The sequence below is a fragment of the Oenanthe melanoleuca genome, chromosome 4 (genome assembly GCF_029582105.1).
Source record: "Oenanthe melanoleuca isolate GR-GAL-2019-014 chromosome 4, OMel1.0, whole genome shotgun sequence".
In the NCBI taxonomy this organism is placed as follows: Eukaryota; Metazoa; Chordata; class Aves; order Passeriformes; family Muscicapidae; genus Oenanthe; species Oenanthe melanoleuca.
The window spans coordinates 9,451,209-9,476,556 of NC_079337.1; the positions used below are offsets into that span (position 1 = coordinate 9,451,209).

General features: G+C 40.3%; 2 protein-coding genes across 2 annotated transcripts in view; one reads left to right on the top strand and one right to left on the bottom strand.

Annotated features, from left to right (window-relative positions):
• Window positions 1-952: 952 nt before the first annotated feature.
• NDUFC1 (NADH:ubiquinone oxidoreductase subunit C1) lies at window positions 953-4,045 on the bottom strand (the record flags this gene model as incomplete). The annotated part of the gene is made up of 4 exons (XM_056489794.1): window positions 953-1,122; window positions 1,870-1,961; window positions 2,795-2,898; window positions 3,526-4,045. Coding segments are annotated over 4 exons (717 nt in total), but the record flags the coding sequence as incomplete, so codon positions are not given.
• Window positions 3,951-25,348, top strand: part of NAA15 (N-alpha-acetyltransferase 15, NatA auxiliary subunit) — a 34,246-nt gene continuing 12,848 nt past the window's right edge. The window contains exons 1-12 of the mRNA XM_056489599.1: window positions 3,951-4,195; window positions 17,308-17,392; window positions 18,235-18,339; window positions 18,961-19,118; window positions 20,848-20,982; window positions 21,155-21,308; window positions 21,696-21,815; window positions 22,470-22,565; window positions 22,700-22,806; window positions 23,215-23,287; window positions 23,880-24,049; window positions 24,582-24,734. Of these exons, the coding sequence (XP_056345574.1) occupies window positions 4,142-4,195; window positions 17,308-17,392; window positions 18,235-18,339; window positions 18,961-19,118; window positions 20,848-20,982; window positions 21,155-21,308; window positions 21,696-21,815; window positions 22,470-22,565; window positions 22,700-22,806; window positions 23,215-23,287; window positions 23,880-24,049; window positions 24,582-24,734 (1,410 nt within the window). The 5' untranslated portion in view covers window positions 3,951-4,141. The remainder of the gene's footprint in view (window positions 4,196-17,307; window positions 17,393-18,234; window positions 18,340-18,960; window positions 19,119-20,847; window positions 20,983-21,154; window positions 21,309-21,695; window positions 21,816-22,469; window positions 22,566-22,699; window positions 22,807-23,214; window positions 23,288-23,879; window positions 24,050-24,581; window positions 24,735-25,348) is intronic.

Below are 25,348 nucleotides of genomic sequence, written 5' to 3' on the forward strand. Positions count from 1 at the left end.
GGTACCGCGGGGCGGGCCGACCGCAGCCCCGCCCGCGCACCTGCACCGGGCTGCCCCGGCACGGAGGGAGCCCAGCCCCTGCAGCGGGGGATGCGGCTTTCCGGCACAGGACCGGGGGAAAAACGAACATAAGTCACTTCAGTATCTTGGCTACTGGCGTTCGGTACTGACTGCAACGCGGAGTAACAGCGCTGGCATTTACCGAGGACAGAGAAAACAGATAGGGCAGAACTACTGCTTTGCCTAAAAAGGAATTTCTCCAACAGCAAAAAAAAAAAAATAAAGTAAAATTCAGAAATAACTAAATTCACGGCGAAGGGCAGTCGGGTTAAGCCCCGTGCCAAAGGCATGCGGTGCTGGCAGTGAAACGCTCGCAGGGAATTGCTGCTCTGGGATCACGTCCCCTGCCAGTCATGGGCGGCTCCGGGTCCGACCTGTGCAGCTGTCCTTGTCCCACCCACACTGGTAGGCAGCTGCCCTGTTTCTCCTCCTGTCTCCATACAGAGCTTCTTTGTCCCCTCCATGATCCAGCTAATGCCATGTGCCATTTTTCCAGCCTTTGTCCTTGACTGACCTTGATGCACAGAGGGCAGAAGTGTTCAGAAGGCAGGGCTCACACCCACGGCTGGCACGGGCTGTGCACTGCCACCACTGTGGGCACCTTTCAGGCAGGGCCAGTTCTCACCATGCTCACGGAAAACTCGTATTTTAGCATCTATACAGACCCTATTCCTGTATTTGCTTATTTCATACCTTTAGTAGCGAAAGTGATGGCAGAGCAAGAATACACTTCCGGAATATTTACTGAACTTCATCTGAATGGATGTCTAATTTTGTAATATACCTTCCAGAACAGCAAAGTACTGAAAATAAGACTGATAAACTGTGAAATGGAAAAGCCACATAGAACAACTTCAAGACCAGCAGAATGAAATACTGATGGCAAAGAAAGTAGTTTCCGGTTTCTCCCAGACTTTATAATTTATTTTTAATTATGCACGTGAAATGTATGAACATACAAGTAATTAGATAACTTTTAACTTCTTCTGTGCTCATTTGCAGGACAACAACCACGTACACTTTGCCCTGTAGTGCACATCTCTTTGTGACCATGTCATCAGCCTAAGAAAGAAGAGAAAAAATTATTAGCAATAACAAAAACAGATGTGATGAAAGTGGTCAGAAACATCTCTTAACATCCTGCATTTTTATCTGGAGAGGAATGTTTATGGGGTAAAATAACCACAGCACCACAAGCTTTTCTGTAGTATGAGGAATTTTTTCATGTGGCATATTAATTGCTCTGAGGCCATAATCCCCAAAGACTTCTTAGCAGGCAGAAACACAAATTATGGTTTTTATACTAAAAAGGGACAATGACCACATACACTTTGCCCTACAGTACACAACTAAATAGCCAATGTAAATTGAGTTTACATCATTTTATGTGTAATATAGAAGTGAAACTGAGAAAAAAAAAATACTCCACTGTATACAAGTTAAAATAAAACAAAAGATGAAAAGATAAACTATAGTTAGTCACTCCTGTTTTCTTGCCAGTGAGACATTTATAGGTATTTAGTTTACAATCTTGATTTATTGAAGACAGTGTAAAGAGACGTGTTATTTTCTAGGAGTCTGCATATTCAAGATAGAAAGGTGAGAAGGAATAGGCACACAAGTGAATATATGAAAATACAGATCAGCCACTTTGTCATTTTAAAGCTGGGAATGAGTTACAAGAATAGCAAAAGCCAAAATGCAAAGTACTGAGGATAAAAAGAAGAACATAAGTCAGTTCAAAAGATGTCAAAGATCTTCAGAATTTGTGTTCAGCTAAGTCAAAAGCAATTGTATGTGCACACTTACTATGAACATGCTGAACATTCCTCACACTTATGTTTTCTCTCTCGCTTTCTTCTTTCATATTCCATCTCATCTTCTGTATGCTCCTTGATAAGCTGTAAAATGGCAACAATTATAAACAGCTCTACAATTCACAGCTGGATCCAGACAACAGAGTTCTACAGAATATAAACTAGCTGTTATCAGAATGCAAACCAGTATGTAATAACTGGATCCATCCAGAACACAACATATGTAAATTAACAACTTAAAAAGGTGTGGAAACAATGCCTCATAGGACAAACATTTTCTCTTGACCAGATGGGAGGGCTCCCACTGCAAATCAATTCACCACCCCCAAAGAAGGGGAAAACCCCAAAGGGAAGCCATCCCACCCCAAAAGCACTGTGCTGTTTATCCTGCACGATTCTTCCTGAGAGCTGCTACACTCTGCTTACTTTAACAGCATAAAGTCTGTGAGTTCTCTGAAACAGAGAATATCTGCACTTTGGTGAGGAAAAAGGGGTCTGAATCTATTGAAATCAGCCAAAACCACCTTAACCAGCTGAAAAATAAGAAGAAAATGGATTGGTAGTCTGATAAACTCAACATTATCTGGGCACACCCCTAGGTCTTCTTTCTTTTTAGAAAGACCACGGGGAAAATAATGCCAAAGCATTAACCCAACAGGCTTGAAGAATTAATTCTGTTGTGGCTGTTTTAAGTTTACAACAGAGAGAAGATCAAGAAGCTGTTCATTTCTTAAAATAAGAGCACAACATAAAGCTGGGAAAACATAACTAATGAACATAATCATGCTTCGATCTTGACACCTGCTATGACCACCCATTACCCAATTAACTCAGTAGGTTGCAGTCACTGCATTCTTATCACTATTATGATTTTTAAGGAATAATTAAGTCCAACAAAACCAAATGAAAACACTTACAAAGCCCCACAAGGCAGCACTGGTGCCAAACGCCATGCCAACTCCCAGCCAGTTCGGTTGCCCATTATTCGCTTTTTTCACCACAGATGCAGAACGAGTAAAAGCTAAAAAGGCATAAGATTACAAATGCATTAACACTCAAGGTTAGACTCATAAAACCAAGAAAAAAAACCAAACCACAACGCAAACCCCAAATGAATGCAATGATGAAGTGGTCTCCATAACACTGTACAGCCGATCCCCGTAGGATCCTCACAACTCCCTGATCCACCAGAGAGACGGGGGGCTGCCAACTCAACAGCAGTGCTTTTTGCCCGTTCTCCAGCCACAATAATTATTTCCTCCGGCACTTTCTGCTCTATAAGGATGCCCTTCTAAAGCTCCCAGCCCCGGGCCTTCCCACCTCCCATGCTCCGCTAACCAAGCGCGCTCCGGGCAGGCACCATCGCGGAGACACACGGTGAGCCCTCCCCGAGGCTTGGCAGCAACACCAACTCCAAGCAGATCAAGAAAAGATTAAAAAATAACTAAAAAGCTTCGATTATAAACAGTAAAGGGAAAGAAGCTACCACCGAAGCTTTCTGTGACCCCAGACGCGGACTGGGTGGCGGGGACACCCCAGCGCCTGCACAGGCAGCGGAGCTCCCGCGGCCCCGGGTCCATGGGCTGGGCCGGAACGGGACAAACCCCACCAGCCTGCCCCAAACGGCTCTCGCCCCGCCGCCGCTCACCAAGGCGCGGTGGTGCCGCCGCCGCCAGCCCCCAGCGCCTCACCGCCCTCAGCCCCGCCGCCATCTTGTCGCCCGGACGCGGCTCCGCCCGCGGGGGTGGGACCTGCCCGCCCCGCCCGCGCCCCGCCACCCGGGCGGGCGAGCTCCGCCGCGCCGGGCCCGTCACGCCCTGCGCAACCCCATGGCTCCCCGCCCTTCCCAGCAGCGCCGCCGCCGCCGCCGCGCCGCAAGCACGGCGGGCCGGCCGCGGCTGGGCGGCGGAGCCCTGACCACTGGCGGGGCGGGGCCGGCGCGGGGCCGCGGCGCATGCGCGGGGGCGCCGTGACCCGGCTGGGGAAGCGCGGCGCTGCCATTTTGGCGGCGGCTCGGCGGCCGCTCGGGACCACGTGAGCGCGCCCGGGGCTGGCGCGGGGAGCCCGGCGCGCGCGGCGGCCGGAGGGGCCGGGAGGCACCGGGAAGCGCCGGGAAGGGCCGGAGGGCCCGGGCCCGCGGCGGCGCTCCAGCGCTCCGGCGGGGAGGCTCACGGCGGCGGCCGAGCGGCGGGGACGGGACGTAGCCCGCCCGCCCACTCACTCGCTCTCCTGGTCGGAACCCCTCGGCGGCGGCGGCGGGGAGGATGCCGTCGGTGAGCCTGCCGCCCAAGGAGAACGCGCTCTTCAAGCGCATCCTGGTGAGTGGCGGCGCGGGAGGCCCGGCGGGGAGCGCGTTGAGGAGGCCCCAGCTCGCAGCTCGAGGCGGCGGGGAGCGGAGCCCCGGCGCCACCGCCCCGCTGGCGGCTGCTCCGGGCCGGGGCAGCGGGCCCAGCGCCGCCCGGCCCCGCGGGCTCCGGGCCGCGGCTCCCCGGGCTCCGCGAACGCCCCGCGGCCGCTTCATTCATCGCTCGCCCTTGCAGCGCGTCCTGCCCAGCCACCCGCCCTGGGTCCGCTCCATTCCTTTTCTTGTTTGGTCTTTTTTTTTTTTTTTTTTTTTTCTTTTACAACTCATTATTGTGCCGTAGACCCTAACGGTGTTTGTTGGGAAGATGGCTTTCGAAGGAGGAAGTTGAGAAAGGATGAAGGTTTTTGAAGTCTTCCCGAAGTTTTAATTTGCAGCCGACTCCTGTGGAAATTTGTCAATCGATTTTGCTGGCGTATGGATGAGAGAACGTTCAGTGGGATTTAGGCGATAAGCCTGGTTTCAGAATGGGGTTAAGATGGTCTGCAGTCCAGATACCAGCAAAGTGTGCCCAATTCAGCTACATCTTAAGGAATTTGTTTCAGCTTTCATGCGGTGTTGCAGGAACATTGTGTTTTTTAAGGACATGGGTTGAATTGGAAATGTCTTAAGTTTGTTAGTGAGCGACTTCAGTTTATTTATTTAGAAGATTCTGTATCTAGACCGAGCTGTTTTCTCTCAGAAGAAGTCAGCTTTGTCTAAAAATCTCAATTTGTCTTGCAAGTAGACTTACACTACTATTTTAAGTCATTCCAAAAATCAGAAGTAAGATGAGTACTGTTGGAGCAGCAGCACTCTTAAGATTCTCTAAGTTTCAGCACTCTTGAGCTTCTGTACATTTCTGCCACTTAAGTGGGAGGGATGTGTGCAGTCTTCTGTCACTTCTGTTTCCAAAATATTTTGTGAAAATGGAGTGAGTAGAACTAGAAAGCCCTATGAGCAGGCATGTGACCTGAGACACCCAGTTTCAGTTAGGGTTAGAAAGTAAATATGGTGAGCTATAAATCTGATTTCTGCTTTGAAAGATTCAGTCATGCATCGAGTTGATATGACCTTGTACTGAGTATGTAGTTTTTGATGTGTTATGGGCTGGGAAGGATTTAGCCTTGCTGCTCAGTGATCCATCCTCCTTTGCATCGAGGATGGTTTGTGTGATTACAGGGCACACTGAATCAAGGAGCTTGCTGTGTTTAAAACTGAGCGGGTTTGGTTGATTTTTTTTTTTTTTTTTTTTTTTTTTTTCTTCGATGTGTCTATTTCTGTGGTAGGCAGGAACAAACGAGGAATGAGTGTCTTTGGAGAAAGTGCTGGCTCAGCACCCTTGCATTCATAACTTGATTCAGATTAGAAGAGGTGTGCCCCAGTGCAAGCAGATTTCTATACACTTTTGTTTTTTTCTTAACTGAAAATCTTTACTAAAAATCGAGGGGTTTGAGGTATCTGGACAGGCTAAAAGCAGTTGTGTCATTGTGATCTTTTCCTGTGTCTCACAGGGATGAGCCTGTGAGGCAGATGTGTTGTCTGGTATTTAAGACTGACTTGTGATGAAGTATCTTTGTAACACGTGGTGAATAGGAAAGGCTTGAAGCTGATTTTCATCACACTGAAAATTTTGCTAATGGGCTGCTTGTCTGCCTAGTTATAGATGATGACTCTACTTTGTTAAGTTTTTGGTTATGTGTTTGACTTGAATTAGTGAGGCATCTTTTAGGAAGTCCTAAGAAAAATTATTTCCCTTCTCCTGTGCCTTCACACTCTCTCATCCTGCAGCCTCTCCTGTTCTCCTCTGTCTTTTCTGGAGACTGTAGCACTTCATCCTCTGCCACCCCTTGTGTCCTGTGGGAGGCTGCACAGCAGTAGGAGGAGCTGAGGTCTGCCTGAGCAGCTCTGAGCCCCCTGCCAGCAGTGATGTGGTCCTGGGGAAGCCCATGCTGCTTCCTGGCCCAGCCAGGCCACGTGTGCTGTTCAGCATGCCTGGATGAGATTCCTTCAACAGATGCTTTGGGAGCTGGCCCAAGTGTTATTGAAGCATGCAGTACCCTTTACATATGTAGTTACAGATACACAGGCTCTTAATAGAAGTATAAACCCATTCCCATTCTGATTTTCATGGAGATAATAAACACAGGAGCTAACTGGATAACTGCCTCGTATTTTTTGCAAGTGAAGCATGAAATTGGGGTTTTTTCAATCTGTTTTGTGTGTGTTTTCAGTTCCCATGGCCTAATTTTTTATTTTTTTATTTTTTTTTTAAGATGTATACCTGTACCACAAATATTACCAACCTTCCCAGCTTTGCATAGCAAAGGGCAATAATTGGCTTTTAGAGTTTGGCTTTTTTTGTTTGTTTAGTAGTAAGCATCCTGCATGGTCAGTACCTTTCTCATGTGTATGGATTTGCTCATAAGTCAGCATTTCCACTTACCTGACAAATTCTGAGTTCAGAAGCATGTACACATTGCATTTTCCAACACAGTGTAACTAGACTAACCTCTTCTAGTCATTTTTCAGGCACGTGGAGGTTCTGATAGAAACATTTTTCCATTTGAAAGACATTTTACAATTCAGAGTTCCTGTAGTACAGCAGGAAAGAGATCTACATGATTAGCTTGAATAAAAAAACACCCACAGGATTAGCAATCACTGTTCTCCTTAAACTTGCACTTCCATTTTAAAAAAGTGTCTAGCATATGTAATTTTTGTGCTTTTAACTGTTTACAATTCTCTCTACAAGTAGATGTTCTACTGCTCAGAGATTCTGAGGAATTTAGAGCAAAAGTGAATCTCAACATCTGAACATTAAAATAATTGAGTCCTTATGATTCTTTCGAGCACACACAGTTTCTAGGCAGTTGAGAAATTGCTGGGGAAGAATTCAGGTGGAGGCAGGGGAAAGGATAGAATAGTAAACACAGCATGGTAATGGGTAAGTTGGCATTTTGGTACACAGAAGGCTGGATGCACTATGAAGTAATGGAAAAAGTAGTTTACTCCATTTCCTTCCCCACACCCCTTACTATCAACTATAGAACTACTAGTTATAGGAAGTATGAATGACTGATTTTTACTTTATTTTTAATTAAATGTAACCAATCAACAATCCTTGACCATTCCTGGCATTTTGCCACATTATTAATCTGCTGTATCTAGTCAGGTACAAATCATCAATGATGTTCAGTTTTATTTTGCAAATCCCAAAGATAATAGTCAATTAAGTTTTCTTTGGATGTAGAAGTTAAATAAATTTATTGAAATGGTACTGAAGAAAAAGTAAATGCAAAGCTGTTAGAGGTGCCATATATTTTGTGGAAGAGTTTTTTCAGTCCCTTGAAATATCAGGATGAAGTTCTTGGAATTCTGGCAGACTAAGGTGATGTGAGTATTTTTCACCATGCTAAGTGAACTTAGCCTTTAATGAGCAAAGAGAAAAAAGTCAAAGTATTTAAGAAGTGAAACATCGTTTTATTTTATGTTGGAAACAAGCAATGCAGTTGTGTAAGTGTGTTCAGTTCTTGTTTAAACAGTTTCACTGACTCACAACTCTTATTTTGTGCTGTAGAAGTAGTGTGCTGAGGAAGAAGATGCCTTCCTGGTCTCAGCTGGTGTATATTGCCTTGTGTGAAGATCAGAGATTCCCTGTTCAGGAATTTTTTGGCCATTTTGACACATGGAGGCTCTTCATCTTTCACCTCCGTCAGTTTCCTTAGGTGCTGTGCAGGCTTGACTGGGCACGGCCAAAATCCGTGTGCTCCAGTGGGGAATTGCAGTAATGAGAGTGTCTGCTGCAGGGCAGGGATGTGTCACCTTCACTTGTCATTTTTACCTTAACTTTGCAGTGCTTGAGGGCATTGTCTCTGAGCTGGTGGTCTTCCTTTCCTGCTGGCTGTGACAAGTGTTCTGCCAAGTGATGTAGGAACTTCCCGGTGATAAAAAGCCTGTTGAACAACCTCTCTTCAATGCCTCTGCTGTAAATATGCCAAGTCCCTCGTGCTGGGCCATCTTCCTGTTTCTTCATTCCAGAATCTGCTGCCTGGCCCTGCACTTTGAAACTAGAAAGACCAGTGCTTCTCCTTTACTAATACTTTCATCAGCATGAATCCTTTAAAAAGAATGTTCTGTCTGTAGAGATTCAGGTGCTGACTTTGATATTGCTGAGGTGGCAGACTTGGAAATCTCCTCTTACATCATCTTAATTTAAGATTAAAGACTTGATTTCCAGAATTTCACTTTTATCAGTAACCAAGTAAATTGGTTTGTTTGCAATCTTTGTTGCATTTGTATGGCTGTACAGTAGTCAGGAATTTTACCATGTACTGTCTTTCAGTTGAAATATGGAGTTGCTAACAAGCAATTTTCCAAGAGCTTGTCTGTTGAGATGCCAATCACTGGGTTTTTCTTTGCCAAGAGGAATACCCTGCTTGGTCAGTAGTAGTAGGAAGAGAAATGATTTCTTGGCAGAAACATTGGAATGGAAGTACAGGATAGACTTGCTGCTTTAAGCAGAATTACTGATCTTATTTTTCACAACTATTTCTCAGAGCTGCTTAAGAAATTAATTACTGTTTGAGACCTTAGGATGCCACTGAGGATTCATTTGAGCAATACATGTGTTACTAAAGCCTGTTCACGAAATTAGGCCATTTTTTGTCACTGGGGCTGTTAGAAATTGTAGAAGCATGATTCACTGCTGTGGACTTCTGAGGAGCAGCATAATTTTACCTGTTTCACTGGTGGAAAATAAAAGACTCAATAACAGAAATATCCTCAGTTTTAAGATTATCACCAGTCTTACATTGTGGTGGCTATAGAGACTCTTAATTGAACCCAGTTTTAATTGGGGCAATGAAGTTAATTCCATTTGTATGCTTCTGCCCTTTATTTTGGTTAGAGTTTGATGAAGCTGTATTTATTTCTGGTTTTGAAGGGTTTTCTTAATGAGATTTTGTTGACTGCACTTTTTCTGGATATCTTAGGTTTAAATCTCTTGTCTGCAACAGCACTGTGTCAATGCAACAGGAGTGGGCCTAAGGAATCCTGAATTTTCTGATTTTGATAAGGAATTTAGAGAAAATTGACAATTATTCATTGCCACCCTTAAAAGTGAGGCCAGTGAGACTTGTTACAGGGATTTCTGTTTGCTTATGTGATAGTACAGAATCAACTTAGTGAACCTTGTAATGTTGAACAACCTTTCTTATCTTAATAGACCCATTTAACTGTTTCTCAATGCTCAGTGCTAGCAGACCTCACCTTGCATACCTCAGTGCTGAGGGTGAGGAGTATTCTAGGTGTAATACATGGGTAGCAAGTGCCAGTAGCCTGGATTATTTTGTGAGATACATGGACACTTCAACTCAGGTCTGAGTCCAGAACAACCGAGGCTCCTTTAAGCATTTTTCTGCCACATCTTGGAATTTGAATTGATACACTTAGTTGTTTCAGATGATCATTAAAAACCAAATGTATCCTGTGCATAGTGGATCTCTTGTGAGGTACAGTCAGTTTCTTGACTTCAGGGGTGAAACCTGAATGTAGGGGTTCCAGGGTCATGAACACGAGTCAGCGTGTTTTAGTTGGCAGGGCCAAATTCATGGTAGTTCTCCCCAAGAAGAGATTAATTAGGCAAGTACAGGCCAACAGAACTGATGTTGAATAGTGGTTTTTTTCAGCAAGTCTGTCTTCAGTAAGTGAGGATTTCTAGTATTCTAGAAGAGCTGTAGTTAACTATTTGTCAGCCCCTATTTCCAGCTGAATTTTGTTAAATATGGGAATGAGACCAACTCAAAAACATAGACATAACATAGATTTATTTTTTTTCTGCCTTAGTATAAAATGTAAAGGTATACATATTTCTTACATTTTTCCTAACTAATTTGAATGTTGGTTTTTCTTCTGTTCATCTGGTTGTATGCTACCAAGCACTGCAGTTAGGAAGATATCAGTGGCTTCCAAAAGGCAAGGCATGCTGTGCAGAGGAGGATTTATGAATCCTTTGAACCATTTCTGAAGCTGTTACACTGAGCAGTTCAATTAATTAACACTTCAGAGCACTGAAAGAAAATAGTTGGTTTCAGTTTGACAGCAGAAAACTATGCAAGTTTGTTCCAGAGTTTTTCAGCATTAACATAGCTGCAAGATTTGTGTGGTTCCTTCAGTCCTTGGGTTTATACATAATGTGTTTTTCTTAAAATTGAATCTGTGTGGTGGGATATCTTTTGCCTGGAGCTGCTGAGCTGTTTGGTATGGTTAGTGCTGAAAGGACCCACTAATTCATGGTGAGTAGTAGCTCCTAATGCTTCCAGCTTTCAGAATCTTCTTTACTACATTTAGCTTGAATTAGTGCACCTTAGTGACTTGACCTGATCCTGTCTACCTGTAGAGAGAGGAAGTGTGCTGGAAAACAGCCTTGAGCTGCCCAGCACCTGAATTTACTGTCTGGTGAGTGCTGCATCTGAGCTGTGCTGGAAGAAATAGATAGAATCAGAGTGGCAGATGTGCATATCCTGTGATGTAAGTGCACACCTTAGGTAATGCAAAGGCCAAGGATTCCAGTGCTTCCTGCTGCCACAGGTCTCTGAGCGTGGTTGGCAGCATTGCCATGGGATGCCCCAAGTGTACATCCATGACTGCCCCTGGGAGAAGCTGTGGGATCCACTAAGAGCACACTGCTGTAGTTGAAAGTGTTTGTTAGAGAATCATAGAATAATTTGGGTTGGAAGGGACCTTTGAAGGTCATCTAGTCCAACTCCATGTCCACCATGGAGCAGTTCAAGCCACAAAACCCTAGGGAAGAGGACAGCAATGTCAAATCTGTGAAATGTTTTGTTTGAGTAGCCCCTTCATTCATTTATTCCCCATTCCTCCTGGGGCTTGCACATACAAGTAAAACTTTTACCTGTGCCCATGTGTAGATCAGCTGTTCTGGTAACTCTTGTATGTGATAGGGAATAGTCCCCAGTGGCTATGTCACTTGCTGAGGGAGAGGGGCTGAGTACAGTGAACTACAGAGAAGTTCAGTTTGCCACTCTGCTGTCTTTTGGGGCTTAGTCCCAACTTTGACACTCATTTGGTGAAGAAAATCGTATTCTTCAGCTGGTCTGTCACAGCATTGGCTAAATTAGGATGCTTGCTTTTACAGCATTAGTTATGGGTGAGAAGTGATTTCCTGTGGGGGTTTTGGTGGGGCTTTTTGTTTGGTTGGTTGTTTTTAAGTATTGGGGCATTAGGTAGTTTCCATTCATTTTACTTCAGTTAAATTGCAGATATGGGGTGTTACATTGGAGTGAAAAGTGTGACCTGGTAAAGCACAGTCTTAGAAGAGAAAACAGTTAAAAGTTCTTCATACTGTTTTTGTAAAATTCTGTCTCTTTAATGGAAATAGAACACTATTTTTGGTTCCTGTTCAATTTCAAAGGGCATAACAATTGGTAATGTGATCCCATCCCACTCACCTGGTTCTGTTCTATGGATTTTATTCTCACATGCTCTTTTGTAAAACCAGTTGTGCTGATTCAAGTAAGAATAAAAAGAAAGTCAGTGGTGCCCCAGTGCTCCCACTTGTGAGCTCGGGGAGGAGATGCTACCTTCTTGTCTTTGATAATTACTCATGAGGAAAAACCTCTAGATTTGCTTGCTTCAGGTGAGAAGGCAATGGTGCTTTCTCCTTTATGTTAGTCTTCTGTGACTGTCTTCATCTTACTCATGAAACACTTTTGGGTCTGCTTCTCACCTGTTTAATCAGCTGCAGAATCCTGGCTGGATAGACTCCTATGAGACTTCTGTTTTGTTTTACTGATGCAAATTAGTTCTGAAACACTGTTAAATCAGCTAGGTTGTACCAGTGTATTTTCTCAAGTGTCCCTGCTTGAAAGGGAGTTTTCTATTTTATGTTGTGATCGAGTTGATTCTCTATGTAGGCTGGGTGGTATTTGGTGGCAGTGTAGATTCACTGTGAAGCTTCTAGTCAGGCTCATGGAAACTCCTGGTGCTATGCTGAGCTAGAGCTGTTGAGCTGATCTTAACTATTGATGTTACTGAACATGCAACAAGCTTCAGTCTGCAGTGTAGCTATTATAAAATGTCTTAAAATAGCACATATAAGTCTGAAGAGCTATTAAATTATTTACCTTAGTTATTAAGTGCTTGCAGGATGTGAAGACAGCTTTGTGATAAAAGAGGATTTGCATTCCTGGGTGTGAATATGTGCGAAATATTTCATGTATAATGAAATATGGCAGAGTCCAGTCTGCTGTGTCCTGTTTATTTCATCCTGAGGGGCATACCTATGTGTCAAAATGCTGCCCTTGACTATTATCCTTTAGTTTTAGTTGGAAACACATTTATTTGACCAATAAAATGTCTATTTGAGAGGGAAGAATTACTTGGGAGGTAATATATACTGCTTTTTTATAGGTAGCTGTCATGAGTTTGATGCTGGCCAAATGCCAGTGCACCCATGAAAAATCATTCACTCATTCTCCTCTGCTATACTTGAGCAGAGGTGGGGGAAAAAAAATTAAAAAGTAGTTCATGAGTTGAGGTAAGGATTGGGAAGAAGCATTTTAAGGGCAAAACAGGCTTAAAACTTAAAAAGGTATGAAGAAAAAAATTACTAACAGACTTTAAAATTATATAATGAGAATAAAAACAATTGAATAGCCTACATCTCAAAAATACAAAAATCTCTAAAATGCTCTTGTGACAATGTATTTGTTTACACTGCATATAAAGAAAACAGTGCTGAATTAAGTTTGGATAAAAGTCATTTCTGCTATGGTAAGCAGCTCTTAGTGCTACTGTAATCAGTTGCAGGCCCTTGTATAACAACCCTTTGGTTATCTGGTTCAAAATCCATGTCAGTGTTCACTACCTGTAGACTTGACAGCAAGGTTTAGAGAGTAGATGGGAAAAGATTCAAAAATGGAAAGCTGGGGCAAGGGGAAAATACTCTCTGTGTGGCCATGAGCTGTGGCTAGATGTAGGTAAGCTGTAAGTAGTGGGAGTCTTTTTACCTTTCTTCCTGGCAGCCACCAAAGAAGAAATGTGGAGGAATTTATTCACATTTGACACAGTGAGCCATGTGCATGTGTAAGGCATCTGCTGGCCAGAGACTAAGTCTGCACAAATCCTTTAATACAATTCAGAGAACACCAGAATACAAGCCCTCCTTCCACCTCAGACTTGGGATTCTAGAGAATATGGGCCATCTCTGTTCCTTAAAATTTCCATGTCAGTCTGTCTAGTAATTGCTGTGTGTTCTGACCCATTGAATAAATACTTGGTGGTGGGGGAAGCAATGCAAATGCAAATTGTCACTTACCTCCTACAGTCTTGATGATTTTGATGGAGTCATACTTTGCCTGCCTCATCTTACTAATTCTTTGTAGAATTGTATTAAAGCAGATGTCATTTCCTTGCTGTAAGGATAGAAAATCTGTTAAGGGGTATAAAAAGCATCTTGGTGTGTTTTTGGAATAGGTTGTAATTCTGGCCACAGCATGTGTAGATAAGTTTGGTAGATGTCTTAAAAGATCTGGTAACTTATTAAATTAAAAACTTTGAAGGGCAGGAAATGTATGATGGATTCAGTACTGATGTAGAGTCAGATTCTGTTCTTCTGAAGCATTAGCCTTCTTAACTTTACTCTTTTAAAGTTTAGCTTTTATGTTTTCTCATTGCATGATGTCACAAGTTGTAGCTGCAGCACTTGTCTGTCAAGCATCACAAGCACGCTCTCACTGCTGGCTTTGAAGTTTATATGTGCAGGAATTGAGCTTAGTGCAGGCAGCTGTGCACATCTAGCCATCTCTGAAACAGAATAATATGTTACTTCTGCAGAACATCTGTCCTAAAGCAAGGGTTGGAGCTCTGGAAATGACTGCTACAAGCTATTCATCTGGAAGGAAACAAGCTACCCAGATGAATAAAATTCCTGATTCCAGGAAGCCTCTATCTTTATATCCCAGGAATACTTGACATGTCACCATTCCTGCTTCTGTGACTTTTTTGTTTTTTAATTTAAATTGCTGGTTCTTTTATCTTTTCTTGCTCAGAAATTACTGGCTTGCTTAAGGATCTTCTTTCCCAGGCTGTGTATATATTTTCTGTCTCCTTTTCAGTAAAAGATTGTTGTTTGAATTGTCTGTTCCTTGAAACTATAGGTTCACTGAGGTTTGTACCAGCTATGGTTGCATATGCTTCTATCCTGACTTCCTTCTGTCTCATTCACACCTTAATTTAAGCTTGTTAGCCCATAATCTCTCTGGAGAATGAGTTAAGTATGTGTACAGCTTCAGGCAGGGGAATCTCAATGGAGCTGTTGGGCCCATTATGAAGAAAGTCTCTTCTGAAGAACAAAATGTGACCTCAGTTTCATTTGCTCCTTTCCTTCCATTGTCAAAACATATGGTGTGTACATAGAACACATACACAGAATAAGGAAAATAATAAAACAACTCAATTTGAAATGTTTGCATTAACAGAAGGAAGTAAGCTTGAAAGTATTAACTAGAAAACTTGGAGAAATTGTCTACAGGAAATCATTCCAACTTGTCTTGATCCAGAAATAACCTATCAAAGGAGACCTTTGGTGCTTTACTGGGGAAATATACAGAGCTATATTGTGGAGATAAAAGTATATCCACATTGTTTCCTGATAATTTGTTGCCCCTATCAAAGTCGTTTCTGTGTTATGAGAACCTTTCTGTAGATGTAAATGAAGCCTAAAGGAAGAATCTGTTACAATTCTCAGTGAGTTTGCTCTGTTCCAAACTGCCCTGCATTATAAGCTCTGTATCACCCTAGAAAATTTTATGTGCAAATATTTCCTGTCTCTAGCATATATCCCATCTGGGATATATGACTTTGCTTAAACTTCAAGGTGAGAGCCTGGTTGTTAGAGTACAATAAATGGAACCATTTAGTGATAAGATTTCACATTCTAGCCAGCATCTGAGCTAGGTGAACTCCGAGCCAGACTGCAAAACCCCAGAGTGCCCCATCTGCTTGTGACAGTGCCTTAGTTACACTGCAGACACATTCTTCAGTTCCTGTGGCTGCACCTCTTCTGTGACAGGTTCTGCTGCTTTCACAGCTACCTGGGTGGGGGCAAATGGCAGCTCCACTTTTCAGGGAGGAGGCTTGGCTGGTAACCTTTATGACTGATGGTTTCAATTAAAAAAAAAAAAAAAAAAGTTTGTCAGCTCTGACTAGTGGCTGTTTATAGTGACTCAGCCAGCTACTTGAAAGTTGATAATGACTGGAAGGTATAATACCCAGTCAAGTTTAATAGAGAAAAAAAAAAAAATAGTTGCCTGTACAGATTTCCTCTTACCTAACTCTTAAAACGTCCTTTAGCTACGTGCTTGCAGTGCTGACTTTCCTGTCCTTGGTGAACAGAGGGAGTTGTCTCTGGAAGTGTTCAGAGTCAGGGTTGGATGGGGCTTTAAACAACATGTGCAAAGTGTTTCTGCCCGTGGGGTGGGTGGAACTTGGTGGTCTTTGAAGGTCTTTTCAAGTTGAAACTATTCTAATTCTTTTGTTTGAGTACATCTTGCTTGCTCTCTCTGGGCATCTTCCTTCTCCCTCCTGTTCCATGTGAGCAATTCCCTTTCTCATAAGGGTGGTGATGGTGTAGAGGGAGCAAGACAGGTGGTTTGTGATGCATCTTGGTCTTCTGTCATTATTTCAGCTGTATGACTTTCATACTAGAAAATAATAGATGCACTTGGTGTTTTACCATTTTTTTACACCTTTGAAGTTTATTGTTGGTATTTCCAAGAGAAAACCAGAGACTAGAACACCATGTTTCATTTTTGAAGAGCAGCATAAAACACAGAAGTTGTAAATATGCCTTTTTTCTTTTTCAAGCATTTCCCCTAACATTCATGTAACTTCCTAAAGTTTTATTTTTAGAACCTTCTGCCTGAAGGGAAGACCCCTTGGGTCTGCCTTTCCTAAATATTTTTGTGGAGAGTGCTTTGAGGACACATGGTGTCCATATGTGCTTATGAATGCTCTTGGATAATTGCTTTGGAGCAGCGTGAGGAAAGATGGAATCCTGAGCAACAACTTACTTAGAAGGACTGGAAAGCTCTCAGCTGTGTCCAATTTTTACACCCCTATCAGCCATCCTGCCACCAGAATGGATCCTCCAGAGTCAGTGAGGTCCTCTTATGAATAATTTTGTAATTAATAACAGGATTAATAGGATTTGGGTGGGTGCTCAATCAGTGTGTGTTCCTGTACTCCAGGCTCCTAAATGTTTATTTCATTACAATAAAATTCAGTGTAAGAGCTTCCAAGCATTTGCTGAACTGCCTAAAAGGTATGAATTTGTGTTTATAATGTTATTTATTTTGCCTTATATTTAAATATGAGCACAAGAAGTAATAAAATACTAAAACTGCTTTTAAAAGTTCACACTGTATGCTGTTGTGCATCATGGTCACCTTTCATAAAGACTGAGGCTGAGACAAAAGACTTGGACTAAGAAAACAGTAGAGGAAAGTTTAAATTCCCAGTATGGCAAGATAATGTTACTATATGCTAGTTGTGGAAGTTTGGATGTGTGAGATACATGGTGTAATCAAACTGATGGTAAGAGGTTGCTTTCAGAGGTACTTTAAACCAAGTTCCAATGATTTATGTCTTTCAAGCTTGTGTGATTGTTGGAGGTTGTCTCATGGGATTGCTGTCCAGGATAGTTGGCCAAAGTGGGTTCAATGCTTACCAGTGTGACAACATAAGGTTTGCTTTCATGTTAAGGGAGAGTTGAATCTCTTTAGGCACTTAATTTTCTGGTGGTGTCTTACCTGAGAATCTGCTGTACGATTATATATCTTCACTTACACATTTCAACTCATGATGTTTCTAACATTTTTTTTTTTTTTCCTGGCAATGGAAAGAATTTTTAAACACAAGAAGCTCCAATAAACAGAGTTCATTAAAATATTACTACCTTACTAAAAAAATTACTAAAATCTGTAGCTTTACTGATGCTTAATTTCAGGCATGCATAAATACTTCCACTCTAAATATTTTGAATCAACTTATTTTGTTCTTCAACAGAGGTGTTATGAACATAAGCAGTATAGAAATGGGCTGAAGTTCTGTAAACAGATCCTTTCCAATCCCAAGTTTGCAGAACATGGAGGTAAGTTTTCAAATGGCATGTGTTGTCTTTTTCACTATACTTTACAGTAGAGTAATTATTTTAATGTTTTATACCCCTTCACTGCTAACTTTCTGCCCATAAAGCAATAAGAACATTCAGGAATGTGTATTAAGCACGTACTGGTAATTTGACTTACTTGTCATTTTAAAGACTAATCTTACCAGTAGTCATAGTTTCCTGTTCTTTATCATTCAAGTCTAAGATTCATGGTGCAAATTTCCTAATACAAGTATGCATTAGTTAAAATACTATTCCAGGGAAATTGATATTCACTCACATAAAAGTGAAAAACAAAAGAAGAGGCTGAATATTGTTCAGTACTCTGTCAGCTCTGTGGGCTGCTATTTTTCTGAAGGTATAGTTGTATTTTAAAAGAAGAAAAAGGTGTTTATTCCTTCACTATATTTTTAGTCAGCTCGTAATACTGGGTTGAAAGTCTCTTTGCACTGTTCAGAAATGCTTTGTGGGTTTTTTGCAACTACTTTGGTATGGGTGGATGTGTAGAAATATCAGAGTTGTGAATAAATACTTGAGTAGTTTAAAAAAATCTCCAAATTCTTGTAGAGCAGACAAGTTTAAAATAAAACATTACTTCATGTTTTCATGGAAGTAATATAAAAGGTTTATTGCTGTGTATGATATACTTAAGTGAATAATCTGACAGTAGAATTTTCCATGTGAGAAAAGAATGTGAAATCTTGATAGTGTGAACTGAATCTAAATTTGCATTTATACTATGTTTAGGGTTGCTATATGTTGCTTAAAACCCATGAAAATGAATAACTGATACTTATTTAATCTTTTTTGTCTTTGTTTCTTAGAAACCTTGGCAATGAAAGGACTAACATTGAACTGTCTAGGGAAGAAGGAGGAAGCTTATGAGCTTGTGCGCAGAGGCCTGAGGAATGACTTGAAGAGTCATGTCTGTATCCTTTTGGAAATAGGGCTTTTGCTGATGAATTGAAAAGCTTGATTTCTGCAACTACTTGATTTATAGAGTAGCAAAAAAGCCAGTTTAAACTTCAGACTGGAAGTTCAGAGTTTTCAATTTTTGATAAATATTTTGTCTAAGCTGCCCAAAGGGCAGATGCTTTGCACTCCTTGCAGTCACAGTTAGTTCACATATTATTCTGGCAAGCATTGTGTATTTTTATCATTAATCTGCAACTGTGAACTTATGGTGGGCATTTAAGCATGTGATTTGCTTTGGAAGCTTGAGTACTTGCCATTATATTGTTAAAGGCTGGGCATATACTTAGAGTGCAGGAAGTATGAGTGTTTCAGTTGTCTAAAATTGTGTTCAGGTAAGTCTAACAGTGTTTTCAGAGATCCTGTTACTTTATTTCTTTCCCCAGGTATGTGAAAAGTAACCTTTACTATTATATAGATTGTATATATATATAACTGGCAAAGTTCTGACAGAAAGAATCATAATGTCCATTTATAAAACAGCTTGAGAGCTTGTTGCCAGCTGTTCTATCATTGCCCTGTTGGAGCTGATTTGTCCCTGCTCAAATTCAGTGGAAGCCTTAATAAGAGTTTTCCAGGTTGGCATGTTTATGGCCTTCTTCAGAGGTCAGACAAGAAGTATGATGAAGCTATCAAATGCTATAGAAATGCACTGAAATGGGACAAAGACAATCTTCAAATATTGAGAGACCTTTCTCTGCTACAGATTCAAATGAGGGATCTTGAAGGTTACAGGGTAAGTATGCATACTGCATTTAATTACCATCTAGGGAACCACAGCAAAGGTGGCAGATTGGATAATGACACTTCAGAAAAGATAGTAAGTCCAGAGGGTTAAAACTGTATGCCACTCTTTCACTTCATGAAAGTAAAAGCAGATGTGCTACTGAGCAATTTCTGTAAAATACAAAGATTTAATGGCAAATTAAATGATGCATTTTCAGCTCAGTGCAGAATCACTTGCCTTACTGGGGTTTGGTTTTTTTGATGCTGTGTAACTCAGCTGTAGATAATCTCCAGTCTTGTTCTTCTCTTGAAAGGATTCCTGTAGGTAAAAGGCAGGCAATGTGTTCAGAATGTGACTTATTTAGGCAAAGGAGTTTGTATTTTTTAGAAACTTAGTGTTATATATCCCTCCACCTTTACATCAGTGGCCCCCTGTTTTCTCTTAGCAGTAGGTAATAACAGAACTGTGTGCTGCATGAAACATATTTTGGTTCTTGGCCAGCTTGGGCATTAGTGATTGACAGCTCCATTTTTTTGTCAGGTTTTCATCTTTTTAGGTTTCCCTTGCACCTCTAAAGTTGTGTTGTTTAAAACATATTAGTTGGTTTCTTCATGTATTACTTTCAAATTAGGGTAACATTAGTATACCCAGGAGCAAATTCTGTGCTCAGAGTTGTGTGGAACCATCAGCTGGCACAGGTCCTCAGAAAACTTATTCCTGAGTCAGGGCAATTCACTGATTTTTTTTTTTTTTTTTTTTTTTTTTTTTTTTTTTCATATTAGTGATTTGGAAATTCGATTCCACTCCTGCTGAAACTTAGTGTAGGAGCCAAAATGCACATTTGCAATATGTGCTTGCAAATTTCTATTTTCTTGGCCTCTGGATAAAGATGAATACAAATTTTGTAATCTCTAAACATACAAGTAGCACATAGTTACTGAATGCATTAGGGATTAAATGTTAGGATGCTTAGAAATCAGTAGTTTACGGCTCTCAAATCTGGGAATACAGTAGTGTTTTCGTTGGTTGTTTGGGTTTTTTTTTCCTTTGCTTTGAATTCCAGCCTCTCCTACCTCAAAATATTTTGAGTGATCATCATTGTGTTAAAACAGCTGTAACTAGTTTTACTTCTTTGTTAATCCCTCTTTCTGACAGGTTAGGCATTTTCAGTAGGAAGTAACTTTTTTCCTTTAAGTTACTTGAAAATGCAGGAGTCTATAACAAAGCAAGTTATGACATTTTCCTCAGATGAAAATTGCATGATACCAAGCAAATATGTTGTCTTTTCCAGCTGTAATTATGCTCTTGCCAAAGAATAGGGATGTGTTTGCGTGACCTGTATTGCCCAAGAATACTTCCAATTATTTAAATACACATGTACTTTCAAGGTTAATTTGAAACACCAGTAAATGTTCCTGCAATTCAAACCAGGTATCCTTAATTACATTCTGTTCATAAGTGGTTAGACAGGAAAAGCATGTGTGTCATACATTAACAAAATTAGTCTGACTCATCAGGATTTGGTTGGACATGTTATTTTGTGAAGGTTTATTTTTTTTATTCAGTGAACACCATTATAGTTCAAAGTTTATTCTTTCTCTGGTTAATAAAATGCATATCCAAAACTATTTCTCAGTGACTTCCTTAAATACCAGAATATTGAAGGCAGAATATTGCCTAATGGATTCTACAAAGTATCTGAGTAAAGTCAGGAAAATGAGCAGCTACTTTTTTGCAGGAAACAAGATACCAGTTGCTTCAGCTCCGACCTGCACAGCGAGCATCATGGATTGGTTATGCCATTGCTTACCATCTGCTGGAAGACTATGAAATGGCAGCAAAAATTTTAGAGGAATTTAGGAAGACACAGCAGGTAAGAGGAGAATGTGAAATTGGTATATGGAGTGCTGCTTAAGCAAAAAAAAAAAAATCCCATTCATTTCACAATGAAAACTTCATGCAGTTTCTTTTAGTCAAATGAATTTGATCCCAAATTTTGGAATTCCAAGGCTGAGCTATGTCCTGTGTTTGGCTTTCCTGTGTAGACATCACCTGACAAAGTGGACTATGAGTACAGTGAACTGCTGCTCTACCAAAATCAAGTCCTCCGGGAAGCAGGGCTGTATAAAGAAGCCTTGGAGCATCTTTGTACCTATGAGAAGCAGATCTGTGATAAACTGGCTGTTGAAGAAACTAAAGGTAATCACTCACTTTCTGAAAATACATTTAAACATATAGCATGCAGTGGGATGTCCATACTGTCAGCTTGTCCCATCTTTTGGAACTTTGATTTGTTTTTAGCTTAATAATTAATAAGTGAGGGAAAAAAACAAATCACGAGCATTCTGCATTAAATTTTCAAGTAAACTTTCAGGAATTACAGGCCAAATTGTAAAATCCTACTAGAATTGCAGCTATTGTCAAAGTAAAAGCATATCTGTCAACTAGTTTGTAATGCTATATGTAGTGCTTATTTTTTCTAAGAAATTTGAATCTGTATGGAGTTAAGGATTATGTGGAGTGATAAATGTTACACTGCTTTAATATCTTGTTACCTTAATTTAAAACTTCTTGTTTTTCACACAGGGGAACTCCTGCTTCAGCTTGGCAGACTTGAAGATGCAGTTGAAGTCTACAAGGGACTGCAAGAAAGAAATCCTGAAAACTGGGCTTACTACAAAGGCTTAGAAAAGGCACTTAAGCCAGGTAATGATTTGGTATCTTGTACTAAATAAGTTTTTTCTGCATGTTTGAAATTAATATGGTTATTAAAAGCTTGTATTGCTTTAAATACTAAAACTATCATTTAAAAAGTCCCCATTTAATGGTCATAATGTTTGGGTTTGTTAAGAAAGACTGGAAATATTTCTTGAGTTGTTGTTACTGTGTTTTATCTAAAATTATAGAATCATAAAACACAATAGTCTGAGTGTGGTTGAAAGAAGAGAATTATTTCTTAGATGACAGTTTTAATTTTGAATTTTTCCATTACTGTCTCTGTTATCTTAATCTTATGTTGTAGCTGATACAACTGAATGATCTTCTTTGAAGGTTTTAGACAGCAATAAGGCAGGAGCTCCTTTTAAGATAAGAGATAAGCTGTTAGTATTCTAGTGCTGGAAGAGGAATTTACAGAGACTGAGTACCTTGGAGTCATTCAATTCATTAGTTTTAGTAAAAATGAGGAGGAAATTCTGTCCTTTAGGAAGGATATAGTCACTATATGTATTATATTATAGTTGCTACATATTGATTTTTTATTTATTTTTTTTTAAAGTCAGGTATAAATTATTTTCCCTCTCCCCCTTTTCCTTCTTGTCAGAAAGGAAGGGGAAAGTAAACTGTAAAATTTTCTTCCAGCTAATATGATGGAGAGACTAAAGATCTATGAAGAAGCCTGGACTAAATACCCCAGGGGACTAGTTCCTAGAAGATTACCATTAAACTTTTTGTCTGGTAAGTGCATTTTTTGCTGAGCAGGTAGTGATAAACAGTTGTGTTTCTTAGATTCTGATTTAACAGTATAAACAGCCTGCAATTGATGAGTAATGTCTGGTAAAACAAAATCAACAGGTCTTTTTCCTCTCAAGGTGAAAAGTTTAAGGAATGTCTGGACAAGTTTTTAAGGATGAATTTCAGCAAAGGTTGCCCACCAGTCTTCAATACTTTGAGGTCACTATATAAAGACAAGGAGAAGGTAAGTGTTCTAACTAGTTCTTACATGTTCTGCCACATAACTATGATGTATAGAAGAGAGGAAGGAAACCATTTTCTTCAGTGTTCACTCCATCAGCACTGCTTTAGATGACCTGATATAGCTGGGAGAAAAGTGAAGTGCATACAATGGGCATGCATCTGCCAAGCTTGTAAATGTAGAAAATTTAAGATTTAGAATTTGAAGTTGTGTAAGTGTTCACCAGGGAGGCCTGGTCTTAATTTGTTAAAAATAGAGTGAGATTGAGTACATTCTCAAGTGCAATGTAATTCAGGGTATTGCAGTTTTCTTACCAAAATAACTAGTTTGGGTGACACCAAGTAACTCAAGTTGAAATAAAATACTATCTGGCCCACGGATTCTTTTTTCTGTCTCGTCTTGCATGTGTAGGTGGCAATCATAGAAGAGCTCGTGATAGGTTATGAAACCTCTCTAAGAAGCTGCAGGTTATTTAACCCAAATGGTGAGTGCTGAGACTATTGTACTTCATGAAGTAGTGCCTGGTTTTAAGCATTGTGTGTCCATTCAGAGGTGGGGAAATAGGGAGTGAAGAAACACAGGTGATGTAGGTTTTTTCTATTTTTTATTTTAACACAGAACTGAACCATAACTGTCAAATAGAAAGTCTGTTTGCAAAGTATAATCACTTGTTCTAAATTTTTTTTCCTGGATCCATAAATTCAGTCATCTCTTTGCAGTTTTGAGTTCAAGTATGCTATTTTCAGGACTTGAGTTTATCACTCTTCAGGAAACTGAAGTTTGAATTCTGTGTCAAATATAACTAGAGAAATGTCAAACAAAAGGCAATATATACTGATAGTACAATCTTCAAGGAGAGGTGTAGTTTTGGAGCTTTTGGTGGGGACTAGGTTTTGTGTTCTTGGAGGTTTCAAAAGCTCATATTTCAAACCTGGAGCCAGTTGTTTGGAAGCTCTCCTAGGTCTGATAGAGTGGCAGAATTAACTTCAGTGGCTGTGTTCATAGCATTCTACTTCTGGTATGTTGTTTTAGTAATAAACTGAACAAACAACCTCTCTCCATTTTACTGCTGCCAGATGATGGTAAAGAAGAACCTCCAACCACTTTACTCTGGGTCCAGTATTATTTGGCTCAACATTATGATAAAATTGGACTGCCATCCCTGGCTCTAGAATATATAAATGCTGCTATAGAAAGTACTCCCACTTTGATAGAGCTCTTCCTTGTGAAGGCAAAAATCTACAAGGTAAGTTTGGCTTTATTCATAGTGACCAAAGGTTATTAGTTTGTTAGGAATTGTAGTGAGTTTCTAGGTAAGGATATTGTTTAGCTACTTGAGGTGGGGTTTTCTGCTGCATAGGAAAAAGCCTCTGTGTAGGTTTTTAACTCGATAAAGGAGAAATGTGCAGCAAAATGTGAGTTCTCAGTTTAAAAATCACACTGATAAATTAGATTGAGTCTTTCATCTGTTCTTACCCCCTGGCTTTTTAGCTGCTTAAAATAGTTCCTCAAGTGCACTATGATATTGTATCAGAAGGGGATTATCTAAACTGGTTCTTTAAGCATTTTCAGGAGAAACATTCAGTGTTAAAAGACCAGTAATTCCATAATGAGGAAAGATACTTAACTACTTATTTTCTTTAAAGATTTTTTGCTTTTGAAGAAAGCTTATTTGTTTTTTTTAAAGTCTAAAAAAGCCTACTTATATCAAGCAGTGAGTAGATAAAATGTGTGTGCTTTATAATTACTGAACCTGACTTAAATTTCTATCTTTATAGCATGCTGGAAATATTAAAGAAGCTGCAAGGTGGATGGATGAGGCTCAGGCTTTGGACACAGCAGACAGATTCATCAACTCCAAATGTGCAAAATATATGTTAAAAGCAAACTCCATTAAAGAAGCAGAAGAAATGTGTTCTAAGTTTACACGGGTTTGTTGCATTTAACTAGAGATCTTTGGAATAATGTGGGCCTAATCCCTTGTGGAATAACTTTGTTTTTAACTTTGCACTCACCTTCACTATCATCTTTAAGTTCTGTTTCAGAGCAACTATGGTTGCTTGCTCTAGTTATGGTAGTCCATAGCAAGGTTTGAATTAATCTTGCATAAGCATGATTCCATAGTAATAAGTGAAAACTCTCTATAACGTTTTAGATTTGGTTGTTTTTGCCAGATAGGAAAAATACAGCATGCCTGTTGGAGAGAACTTCTGAGAAATAATTTTTGCACAATGATCTTTGGACTTAATTTTATTTTGTAGGACACTTGAAAGATGTGGTGAAGTTGTTCATGTCTCTTTTTTCTGATGGTAGTAAATTAGAGAATTCAGATGTCTCTTGGAATGTAATTTTTGTGTAGCTAGCAGCTTGAGAGCCTTTGTGAGGTGTTTTCCTTGTGTGAACAATGTTTCATCCCCAAGTCCTTGTTTATTAGTGGTGAAGGAAAGCTGCATGTTACACCCCTTTTATTTTTCCATGTTCTTACACATGACCAGTTATCTGGAAGAAAGATACTGTGTTATGGAAATTGCATCATTTTATGCAT